The following is a 12,927-nucleotide window of genomic DNA, read 5'->3' as shown; positions in this document are numbered from 1 at the left end:
TTTGCAGTTTGTGGCGGCACATTTGCAACACGCACGTCCGCATATATGCTTAAATGCAGCGAAGCGGGTCGACTGTCGCCAGGGGTGTTTGTACAGAAATGTCAGGTGAGATAGAGGTAGTGATAAGGCTCTCCTGATTTTGCCAAGTGGTTGATGTCCTCAGGGCAACATTATGTTGACCCTGGGACAACATTTCAATCAACCAATCAGATTTCAGAAATAAGTTCACAGTTTGTTTTAAGTTTAGTCTTACAACCAGGATTAGCTGTTTCTAGACCATTGTTTTTCACTTATCATGTCCCTCTGATTTTAGGGTTTGGTTATGGTTAGGGTTGGGGTGGGTTTAGGTTTAATTTAGAAAAATGTTGTCCCTGGGTCAACACAATTTGTTGCCCTCAGGACATCAACCACTTGGCAAAATCAGTTCGAGCGTAGTGATAAACGCGATGTCCAAACATCTATTTGTGATGGTCAATTTTAATTTTGTGGCGGACTGAGAAATAAATGAATGTATGGGAATGAACAACGACTCTCACGTGTATGATGTCACAGCAGTAGGCAGCGCAAATACGACACGCCTATAATCCCTCCCACTCTGAAGCATTACTAAACTCGATGGAAAAGCTAACCAAGCCAAAGTGAGGTGATCTGACCCGACCTGACACAAAACAAACCGTGGGGTACTATGCAATGAAAAAGCGCCATAAGTCAGTCTCATAACAGAAACCTCATGACTCATCTTGCACCAAAGCTTTGCTTTTGACATTCTCACCTCAGATGAAATATGATATATATCTTATTATAACCCCTAACAGGCTGATCATTTACAATAATTCAATATAAAAATTAACATAAAACAAATAAACACCATATAACCAACCCATAATACTTTCAAAAGCTTCATTCTAAGTGCTCTGAAGCCATAAAACAGCATAGTGTGCGTGATAAAGTGAGTCTTCTCACATTTAAAAAAAAATCTAAAATTAATAACATTTGAAAAAACTGACATTTAACCTGTTGTGACACCTCTTGCAGTTGCAAAAAAAAGAGCTACTGTATGGTAAAATAAGAAAAACCTGCTTTCACTCACATAAAGCTGTTATATGTGAGAACCGGAGGACTCAGCACACAGGTAGAATCAAACAGGTTTCAAACAACATGGGGGTGAGCAATGTTTCAAGCTTTGGGAAAAGGAATCTAAAACGTGTTGAAAAGGCATAAGAGTGACTTTGTTTGAATATTTGACATTGTGGTGGTGCAGGATAAAAATTGCTTGAAAGAATGGAAACTGGCCAAGCCATTATCAGTAGTACAAAAACAAATTAAACATAAAAAATTACTTTGCCTGACCCTCTCTGTGTGTTTTCAAATACATGGCTTTTGCTTTAATAGCCTCCGGTCTTATTCCCTTGGTGACATCGACGCGGCTTCAGCCTTTGCTGTTCAACCTAAAGGATATTGATTCTGGATGCTTTCCAGAAAGAAAACAGGTGATGACACTAATAAGCAATTTCTTTGACTTAACCAATCCGATAATCACCTCTGAAAATGTTTATTCTGAGATCAAGCTTGCCCGGAGTTTCACCAGTAAACCTAATCGACTCGAGTAGTTCAACGCAGAACCTTAAGGACTAAGAGACCTCGCGGTACATTTGGAGAGTGCGGCAGAGCTGGATATCGCTCAGGGATGCTGTGATCCTAAAGCAGAGAGACGGCGACGATACAGCAAACAGATCAACGTGTGCGGCCCCTCGCACAGCTGTCTCCGGTTAAATAATGGCTCCTGCTGATCCCATCCTGCTAGCACAATTACCCAGAGCTCCGGAGACCAGAGCGCAGACGCTCGGAATGCTCGGATAATGATTCCCAGCAAATTGATGACACCAGTGGCCTCGTTTGCACAAGCTAGATTAACCTGGGAGAGAGAGAGAGTTAGGTGCTCTTCACCGAACTAAAGCTGAACGGATACAGATGAGGACTGAACTGCAGAAAACGCAGCACTTCATGGCGTGTGTTGTGAGGCAAATTACACCCTTACGCAGAGGCACAATAAACTGTTTATCTAGCAACAGCACAGGTCAAGTTATGCATCCATCACATTAAGCAGTAAAACAAGCTCTCTTTTATGTGAACTGCTTGTGGTTTTCAGTAATAAGTACAAATAGAGACGGGAAAGCATCATGCAGGTCTTCGGTTTCTACATGAAACCTGTTGATTTAAGCCAACAGCAGTGCAGTTTGTTAAACAACAAAGCCCACAAATAATCATACTGTACTGTTTTCCCCATTTCCATCTTTGCTTTGTCAGTGCGTGTGCATTGATTTTCATTCACCAAGATTAATTGGCCCCTTTAATAGACTAATTTCACAGAGGAACGGCAATAATCGGGGACAAATGAGCAACAGACTGAGTTTGTTTACTTTGCCTTTATTATGAAGTGCTTAAAATGCCTTGTGTCTTGTGCTTACATCATTTAAACATTGGCTCAAAAAGTCGCAGGACATTTTTTCTTCTTGTGAATTCATCTACAGTAAAAAGGTTTAACCTCTTCAAATGAGTATCTACATGAAGATCATTTCACAAACTGAGCAGTTTAGATATTCCTCTTTCAAGATATAAAAAGGAAGATTGAGCTAGGTAACATCTACCTGAATCTAGGTTTTTGTGCTACTTGTTTAAGAATTTCTACAATGAAGTGCTTTCGGTACAAATCTCAGGAACACCCAAACAATGCCGTCGCGAATGCAACGTGTGAGTGCATTACACACAAACTATGCAGATGGTACACATTCTTGTCCTTTCTTGTCCCTTTGAGTTAACTTTAGAAAATCCATTACATTTTTAGACAGGGTGTTCCACACTCCAGAATGGGTTTGAATAGCTTAAAGTGGAATAACAGCACTTTTGGGCCTACATCCTAAATCTACGTTTAAATTTGAGGCAGGCAGTGCATAAGCAGAGAGCAAAGGAAGATGAGATTTATGGATGTTCGTTTTTTTGATTCACTAAACACTACATTGGCATTTTCCCTGATGTGGTATTTTAAGTGATTATTAAGAGTATTGGATCAAAACGTACCTGATTTAGAAATCAACTGCTATAGGTAATACTTTATTACTTTCAAAAATACCATGCATTATGATTATTGCTTTTTATATTCTTATGAGAACCCCTAGAAATATTGCCCCCTGATACTATCTCTACATTTTGGCAAAATTATAAGCTTTGTGGTACTGGCATAGATTTCTTTTCTTTTTGCATGCATTAAGTAGGTTTATAAAAAATAAAATACAAATAAAAAATACAAATAAAAGTAAACTTTTTGTTACCATGGATATAAATGCTTTGGCATGTTAACAACAACAACCTAAAAAGCAAAGTTTTGAATGAAAAAAAAACGAATTGTAAAATAATACTTTCAGTGCATCATATGAACTTGTACATCATTGTTGACATTAATTAAACAGCCATACAACAGAAAATAAATAAATAAATACATAAATAAATAAAATGTTTACCTCGATTGTGAATACGTTTGGGCCACTTGCAGCAGTATGATAATATCCATTGACAATACAAAAGAGTTTTATTTTAATGAGGAACATGATGTCACTCAAACCTTCATTCGACGTCACTCATAGTCAAGTGCTGCACAGCGCCAAGCTGAACTGTTTGTATGTCATTTCAGAACATGGGTTCTGAAGTGCATGCGAAGATTCCATATTCCTTTAAGGTCAAAAAATAGATAAAATTGTGCTATTACTGGATCTCATTTAAATTGTGGGACATAACTGGGAAAGATGGGTAAGTGTAATCATCCTAAAATGTGATGGGGTGAAAGTGTCTACAAGCATTTCGAGACCGGAAGTCATGCCTCAACAGACGCAAGAGGTGAGAACGCGCCTTTGAAGCACGCAGACTCGTAATGCTTGTTCAGGTAGGACTTGAGCGCGAAAGTTTTGTTGCATCGCTTGCATTTGAAATGCTTAAACGCCGAGTGGGTCTGCATGTGCGCCCGCAGGTTGGAACGGTCAGCGAACGCTTTTCCACAGTGTGCACATCCAAAGGGCTTCTCACCTGTGTGAGACCGCATGTGACCCTGCAATAGCCAAGGTCTGCTGAAGGCTTTGCCACATATGTCACACTTGTGCTTGAGGTCATGGGTAAGCAGGTGCATGGCCATAGCTGGCATGGACACGTACACTTTCCCACATGTTGGGCACTTTTTGGCCATCTTGCTGTCCAGGCTCCGGTGCGTCTGTTTGTGCCTGCTCAAATTGGAAGACGTTGCGTAGGATTTGCCACATTCGTTGCACGAGTGCCGCTGGAGGGTCCGCGAGCTGCTGATCACTTTCCTACGTGACCTGCCATCCGTGATGTAGAAAGCATCTACGGTGTAACCTTCGCTCACTGCATTGTCACCGTTAATGTAGCCGGATGTGATCTCTGACTGTGGACTGTCAGGCTGGTCCGAGTCAGGTGCCCCATAGTCACTATGGTTGCTGTCATAAATTGGTCCTGGAGAAGGTACTTTAATACCACCATCACTTTCTCCATCATAAACGACTGGGGTGATGTAGTCGCTGATGTACCCTAGCGTGGAGAGAACAAGAGCTTTTATTTAATTATTCATATTCACGAGGGAATCGAGTGAGGACAATGTGGTTCATAGATGCAACGGGCACTTTTCCGCTCAATTTATCTCCACCTTGGCAAAGGCAACCCTGACAGCCTGTGCCAATTTTCTTAGAGGTTCATTATAATATTCATTATGATATCAGCATTTCTCCTTGATTATAATTAGACCTCATGGACACCCACTGAAGGAAATTTCACATTTCGACATTTCTAAACAAAACAACAGCCTATTCAAATTATTCATGAGTTATTTCAGGGTAAAGTCATGGACTTGTGAAGGATCACACATTTACTGTGAACGTACAGTATGAGCACAGATAGCACTTTTTACAGTGGGAGATTAATTACCCTTTCTAAAGGCACTACCATAAGCACAGTGTGCAGTCAAGCTGCCCTAAGCGTTTCTTTGATTTGCAGAATAAACAAACACCTAAGCGCATCTTAAAGACAAGCGCAGCGCACACAGCAGATCAACGCGTGTGACCAAGTTACTGAGAAGTTAGGCGTTGTTATCAGCAATAGCAGATTTCATATGTCAATCTTACCGTGCATTTTATGTTCGGCGGACATTGGATATATGCAACTAGTTACGTTTGCGTTCCCATCACGGTTTACATAAAGAATAGATACAACGCATTAACCATACACCCAATACGTGCATTCTTACAGTCAGTTTCCACTTTTGTATTTACCTTTGTCGTGTATCCGAAAGCTCAGATCGGTCCTGGACCTGCCGTACGCGCTCTCAAGTTCAGTGGATGAGAAATCATCAAGCTTCACCTTTTTCACCAAAAAAGACCTTGGCATGTTTGGAGCGCAACGCAGAAATACCCGTCTGGCACGTTATCCTCTCTTCATCCACCGCAGCTCTGTGCTCCAGTCGGGCTGAAAGTCAAAAAAACCTGAGCGGGAAAAGACGCAGAAGCTCCGTTGCTGTTAAACCCTTTGAGCCCGTGCGCACATGCGAAATGCAACTTCAGCACTGGACAGCTCCCGATAGAAACAGTGCGCTCGGACCTGATGCCGTCGCACTCCAAATATGGGCACGTGTATATGTGAGAGCGTTTCCGGAGGAGCTGTGAAGTGAGAGAGAGGTGTCCGCTCCCTTCTCTCGGTTTGATGTCTGTGCTCTGTTGATCAGATGCTGGGATTTATACGTGCTGCGATCAGGTGGGAGACGGAGATGGAAGTGCTTAATTTAATCCATCAGAAATCTCCCGGGAACACCGTTGGACGAGAATGATTTATTGATACCACTATTCGTCTCTCCGTCTCATTTTTTTTTCACGTTGAGGGCGGCCCGCCATGTTTCTCCGATATACGAATGATGTTGGAAAAAAGTCGCGTGATGGGAATAAGTTTCACACACTCTTAAATTGCTGGTTTAAATGACATGCGTGAATTAAAATAGCCTAAATGTAATATATTTAAGATAATAAAAAAATAAATAAAAAGGTGACAAACTTGGTCTGTTCCTTACGTTTCACCCCATACAAATACACCCGCGAACTCAATATAAGTCCGTTCTGTGTTCTGGTGGTACTGTCACGTGTTTTCATCACAAAAATTTACATAAATCATCCATTAAAGAATTCATTCCAGTTAACCAATCCAAGTTAGCTATTTAATGAAAATGATCTTGACATTTGTTCAATTTTTTTGCCTCAAAAATGAAATATTAAGACCATGAGCAGACATGAGTACTCAATTATCTGAGAATACAGATAACAAAAACGAACTGCTCTCATTAACACGTCTTAAGCATCTACATTTTGAGCACTGCTTAACCAGTATTACCTAAAATCTTATTCTCTGGCTTGCTATCGCTAACTAATCACCTGTCTAATCTATGTGATTTCAGCAGCAGTGCTATAGACTGTCAAGGCCAAAAGAGGCTAGTTTACAGCTGGTGCTCTCGTGCAGTGGCAGGCAGGCGAACATAGAGGAGCGCAAGATCCAGGCTTTGCAGCTGCTGCGGCCCCCTCCACGAGCAGATGGAGCCCAGTGGGAACAAGCGGAGATTTCAGGGGGTGGGGGGCAAGGAGCAGCTAGAGGAAACTCGTAACCACTAGCGGAGAGAGGGAGTCTGAAGGAAGGGTTTGGATGCAGAGTTGGTAAACTCTTAGAGACGACACATTCTCAAAGGGTTTTTGATAAAGTGATGGTTTTGTCAGATTGGGTTCAGCAGTTAGATTTGTACCATGAGAATACAGGGATTTCTCCTGGTCAATTCAGGTGATATGCATTTAATTCCATAGAGTACATATGTGAAGTTTTAGCTCAGAATACCATAAAGATAATTTATTATAGCATGTTAAAACCACTTTGTAGGTGTGAGCTAAAATGTGCCATTTTGGGTGTTTCCTTTTGAATGCAAATGAGCTGATCTCTGCACTAATGGCAGTGCTGTGGTTGGATAGTGCAGATTAATGGCCGGCATTATCCCCTTCTGACATCACAAGAGGAGGCAAATTTCAATAACCTATTTTTTCACATGCTTGCAGAGAATGGTTTACCAAAACTAAGTAACTGGGTTGTTCTTTTTCAAAATTTCTAGGTTGATAGAAGCACTGGAGACCCAATTACAGCACTTAAACAGAGAAAAAGTCAGATTTTCACGATATGTCCCCTTTAAGTCACACGTTACCTGAATTAGCTAATGAAGTGTAATGTGCACTGTTAAAGAGGCCATATGCATGTCTGTTTAAATAAAATGTACGCAAGTATTTTCTTGATAAACATGCAGTGACATAGCAGCTAAAACATGAAAGAGACACACAGATACAGACACACAAGCTGTAACAAAACAGTGCACGAATATAAGACTGCTGGATATTGTCCTTCAGCCTGCTGTTGTAATAATAACACTAAATATTGCTGAGTACAGTTCTCACCAGGCCAGAAATGCTGGGCTAGGAGCAAAAACATACTTTCCTCTCTATTGCTCTCTGTTCTGTTGACTTGTATATGTGAAATAAACTACACTGAGGGACAAATAACCAAAACGACACCGCAATTTGTGTTACAGGCAAATACTATCCAGTAGGGGAGGCAAGGGCTAACTAGGCATGTGCTGGTATAAGATTATGGCGGTATGGAAACCTTTAGCAAAAATACCACGGTTTCACTGTTGCCGTATTGCCATTGCAACACTAAAATGTGTTCTTTTTAAATGCCAGGTAAAAGTAAAGCCTTTAAATTATAATATGCTTTCAAAAAAATATATAATATTTTCGTAATATATATTAAATGTAAACATCAAATCAATCACATGACTTAATGATTTAATGAATTTTGTATAAACCCAGCTCATACCTTGGAGATGGTATCACAGAACTTTTTAGTGGTTTTGAAACTTTGACCGTTTAAAACCTCTGTATACCTTGAAACCGGTAACCGGCCCATGCCTAGGGCTAACTGGTTATTTTCTTCCAAAATATTTCTTAGTGTAAATTAATTAATGTCAGTTTCCGTACAGACACCTTTTCTAAGTATTGGCTACCAAAAAGCTGTTCAAAGCTATTAAAAGCCCTTTCCACTATTATTTAACAGGGAAAGTTAACTTTGTAAAGTTTACGGTTTACTGAATATGTTGACTTCATGAAGTAGCTCAAGCTTTAACTGTCATAATGAAACCCATTAAACAGCCATTTATAAACATTGCAGAAAAACAGTACACCAATTATAAAAACAATTCACGAAACAGCTTGTTTTGACCATGCAAGAAATAATGTAATTCATTAAAGAATTAATAAATAATAACATTTAAAACCTAAAAACAGATTGTCCTAAAGCACAGTACAAACATTTTAGGACATTAGCAAACATTAGCCACTATAAACTTTAGTCAGATTGCAAGAGTACCAACAATTTATCAGATTTTTGTTTGGTGATGTGTTTCACAAAAAATACATCTAGAAGGATCTTGAAGACAAGACAAGACACACATTCGGGTTTGAATGTTTTGTGAAATGACGTAATGCATTTTATACTGTACAAACTGTATATTGTATTCCCCTAACCCAAACCCTAACCCCAACTATCACAGAAAACTTAATTGTACCTTAGATTTTCAATACACATCTTTCTGTTTGATTTATAAGCTTGTTTCCTCATAGGGACCTCAAAATGTCCCCACGAGGTCACAAATTTACTGGTATTCCTATCTTTGTGGGGACAATTGGTCCCCACAACGTAACCATTACCAGGTACACACACACACACACACACACACACACACACGAACATTTTCCGACTTTTTCCCCAAAATCTAACAGTTTCCAAAACTTGAGATATACCGCATACCGTGTGACAACTTGCCCCCGTCTCTCCTATGCACTAAGAATTATCTCTCTGCCTCCTTACACCTCACACATTCACAGCAAATTGAGGATGATGCAAGTGATGGTGGGTAATTAGGATTCTCTCCTCCTCTTTGTCTCGAGCGCTTGAACGATTTAAGTCATCACCACGCAGTGTCACCGGTGCTGCTGCGGCTCTTCGCCTCAAGCTCTTTCCTTTACAAGAATCAGCCTCCATCTGTGCCTTTGTAGTTTCTTCTCCCTGATGAGGAGCGAGGTTCCAAGGTAATTGCCTTGAATCAGTGAAATTGCATTTCTATACTTGACAAGCCTTTCTGTGAGAGGGTAACAAACTGGAGACTGGGAATTTCGTTTTTGGAGAGCAGAGGAACATAGAGAAAAAAGAGAGATATCATTTCATTCTGCCAACAGTCAAACAATAGTGTGTCAGAAGCGATCAGAGGTTACATTCTTCTGAACGGTAAGGCATCGAGTCGATGGAGAGAGACATTAGCGCTCAGACATGGCATTATAGCCGGAAAACAGACACACATACAAAAGCATACGCTGCAATAACAAATCTACCTCCAACGTTCAGTGGAAGGCTCTCAGACGTCTTTCCAGGTAAGCGTGAAAAAAGAAACCGACCTGGGATCAACTACCTGTTAACTACAGCAAAGGGCATCATCTTAAAGACAAAGTGTTCCTAATGTGTGGAATTTAAAGGAACAGTATGTAAGAAATTTATATCAATTAATCATTAAATGGCCCTGAAATGCCACTAGACATTAAGAAATCATTTTCATTTCAAATACTTATATCACTCACAACAGCGGTCCTGCCAGGATATTATCATTTTAAAAGTGGAGTTGCAGCCCTCAACTGATGTTTATGTTGTCGTTTGGTATATTGGCCACCAGTTGTGTGATTGCAGTACCAGTTTTAGCCACACGTTTTGTGATTGCAATACCAGTTTTGGCCACAATCCTACATACTGTTCCTTTAAGGTTGTCAAAAGCATGGCACTTTGCACTGATTTTTAGTAAGATCTCTGATTGGCTGCTGCCCCACCGAATTGAAAGGCTGAATACCGTCTGTTCTGTCAAGCTGTCAGCCCTCAAGAACAAATAAAAAGAGACCCAAGACTAACCAACACACTGATAACCAAAATGCTGCACAGCTAAACTAAACAGTGTACAAAAAAACAAAAATTTGTAAAACCACATTTAAATCTGGACAAACTGTCCTAAATATGTCTGAGGATATGTGCGCTAATTGTCCAATTTCCAATTTTTAGAAATAGCAGCATAGCCTACCTGGCAAAGTCTTTGACAAGCAGATGGGTTCCGAATTATATTTCATTAAAACACAAATAAACCAGAGGGTGCCCCACAATGCTATTCCCATGGTACATGATTCTTGGCTACCGTGTGACATGATAAGAATAAACCTTTACAGAGAGCATCCCAAAAAAGTACCCAACATTTTGATGTTTAAAGTCCAGAAATCTGTCTACTTTAATGTGTTCCCTACCACAATTACTGCAAAGCACAGTCTACGGGTAACAGTCTGTGACCCGACGTCTGACCCACAATTTGGTCGGTCTCCATCAAGGTCCAAATGGTTAACAGCTCAACAGCGCGTTGACCAGCACATACTTCGGCTACCAGCTAAAAAAGTCACCTTTCGCTGGCTGGACTGCGGTCTAGTAACAGCGGGACTACATTAATCTTATTTGTCATAAGCAGTCTCTTGGGAGAAGAATAAACCAGCCTGGGAGTTAGCAAAGCCTCTTTATCTCACACAATCGTGAAAACAGACCCAAACACACAGAGACACACACGGCCCTATCTCTGGCTGGCAGTTTGGAGCTCTAATTAGATGTGATAGTTAAAGAGAATGGAAATGGGGACAAAAGCCACATTATGCAAATGGTGTTTGATTTTTGCCCATTCTCTCCTCCGTCTCCCGCTTTCTCTGTGTTCCTTTTCTTGCCGTGTACTCGACTTGTGAAAAGAACGGGAGAAAGGAGAGAGGGAGAATCTTGTGCCATTCCGGCCTCAGTGTGCGCCCTACCATGTGTGGAGACTCAGCTGAGTGGGTCCGATAATTGGACACTTTGGCTGGAGATAGTTTCATAATGGAGAGGCTTGTCATTGTACTGAATGCGAGTGTGTTTGTGGAGTATGTGTGGGTGCGTGAGAGAGGTTTTTAGGTATAAGACATGGGAGATTTTAACTTGAACTGCTTCAGTAAAATCACGATGGAAAAAACATGAGACATGGGCGTTTGTGGGTTTAGAATAAGTGCAGTGTGACAAAAGAGGAACGTTTTAGTGAACACTATAAAACATGGCCGATATGCGGTACTTTAGGCATGATAATGAGCATTGCAAGTCAATATGTAAGTTTTAGATCTCCAGCGGAGTTAAGTGAGCACTTTAAGTCATAGCAGATCCATGTTAGTAACCCATTTTACTGCTGCGATGAGACATTTCTACGCAAAACTGAATATTCAATGAGAATGAAAAATGCAGGGTGAGACCTGATTTTATCCATCAGTTATTGACTGGATCATGAAAAGTGGGCGTATGGGAATAGAACCAGCCGCACCTGAATGCATAAATACCTATATGGCTGCTGATTATCCAGTAGCCTGGCACAACCTTAGTGACATCAGCAAAAAAGGAAAGTTGTTTAAGAGAAAGAGCAAGCTATTATAGTTTGATTATAAAAACAAAAAATATATGAATATTGAGTAAAATATTAATCACTTATGATAAGATTGTGAAACTGCATAATTAGGGTAATTTTAAAGGGACACTTCACTTTTTTTTTGAAAATATGCCCATTTTCCAGCTCCCCTAGAGTTTACCATTTTATCCTTACCGTTTTAGAATCCATTCAGCCGATCTCCATTCTGGCGGTACCACTTTTAGCATAGCTTAGCATAATCAATTGAATCTGATTAGACCATTAGCATCGCACCTTAAAAAATAACCAAAGAGTTTCAATATTTTTTCTATTTAAAACTTGACTCTTCTGTGGTAAAAATGTAATTTTTTTTAGGCAGATAAGGCTAGGAACTACACTCTCATTCAGGTGTAATAATCAAGGACTTTGCTGCCGTAACATTGCTGCAGGTAGCGCAATGATATTATGTAATGCCCCGAAAATAGTCCTCTGCTATTGAAAGACACTAAGGGGTTGTGTACACCAAAACTTTTAAACGCGGCTGAAAACGCCTTGAGGACGCCGAATGCCAGCTGTTTTTCAGCTGAGTGCCAGCTTTCTTCAGCTGAGCGCTTTGATAGCTGTGATACTTCAGCTGCGAGCCGGTTGGTTGCTGTGGTAATGTCCCGCCCCTCCTCCACTGTGATTGGGCGGCCGTGTGAGAACTGACATTGACGAGCGGAGCTTTTCTCCCAAAGTTGAATCTCTTTCAACTCTAGACTCTCAGCGCAGAGCGCGTGAAAACCGCCGAGCGCCGGTTTTCAGCGCGGAAAAAACCCGCTCGCTGCTGGCTTATTTGAAAAACGCCGAGCTTCCATTGGAAACAATTGAAAACATGCGCCGGCCGCGGGCATAAAAATTTTGGTGAACACAACCCCTAAGGGGACTATTTTCGGCCACTGCGTAATATCACTATGCCTGCTGCAGCCATGTTACGGCAGCAAATTCCTTGATTATTACGCCAGAATGAGAGTATAGTTTCTAGCCATATCTGCCTAGAAAATCGCAAATTTTAAAATAGAAAAAATATCGAAACTCTTTGGTTACTTTTTAAGTGCGATGCTTATGGTCTAATCAGATTCAATGGATTATGCTAAGCTATGATAAAAGTGGTAGCACCAGATCCAGAGATCGGCTGAATGGATTCCAAAACTGTAAAAATCAAATGTTTAACTCTAAAGGAGCTAGAAAATGAACATATTTTCAAAAAAGTGGAGTGTCCCCTAAAATTAAGGTTGGCTTTAAAATAAAATACC

At 40.5% G+C, this 12,927-nt stretch overlaps 1 protein-coding gene across 1 annotated transcript; it reads right to left on the bottom strand.

The window, feature by feature from the left end:
- Positions 1–2,328: 2,328 nt before the first annotated feature.
- scrt1b (scratch family zinc finger 1b) lies at positions 2,329–5,897 on the bottom strand. Its single transcript, XM_065246078.2, has 2 exons — positions 5,331–5,897; positions 2,329–4,593 (listed from the first exon to the last, which is right to left on the bottom strand). Exons 1-2 carry the CDS (start codon positions 5,443–5,445, stop codon positions 3,869–3,871), a joined length of 840 nt encoding a protein of 279 aa, XP_065102150.1. The 5' UTR covers positions 5,446–5,897; the 3' UTR covers positions 2,329–3,868.
- Between the last annotated feature and the right edge of the window lie 7,030 nt (positions 5,898–12,927).

The sequence above is a fragment of the Paramisgurnus dabryanus genome, chromosome 13, assembly GCF_030506205.2.
Source record: "Paramisgurnus dabryanus chromosome 13, PD_genome_1.1, whole genome shotgun sequence".
NCBI classification, from domain to species: domain Eukaryota; kingdom Metazoa; phylum Chordata; class Actinopteri; order Cypriniformes; family Cobitidae; genus Paramisgurnus; species Paramisgurnus dabryanus.
This window is presented reverse-complemented; position numbering and strand designations above follow the sequence as displayed.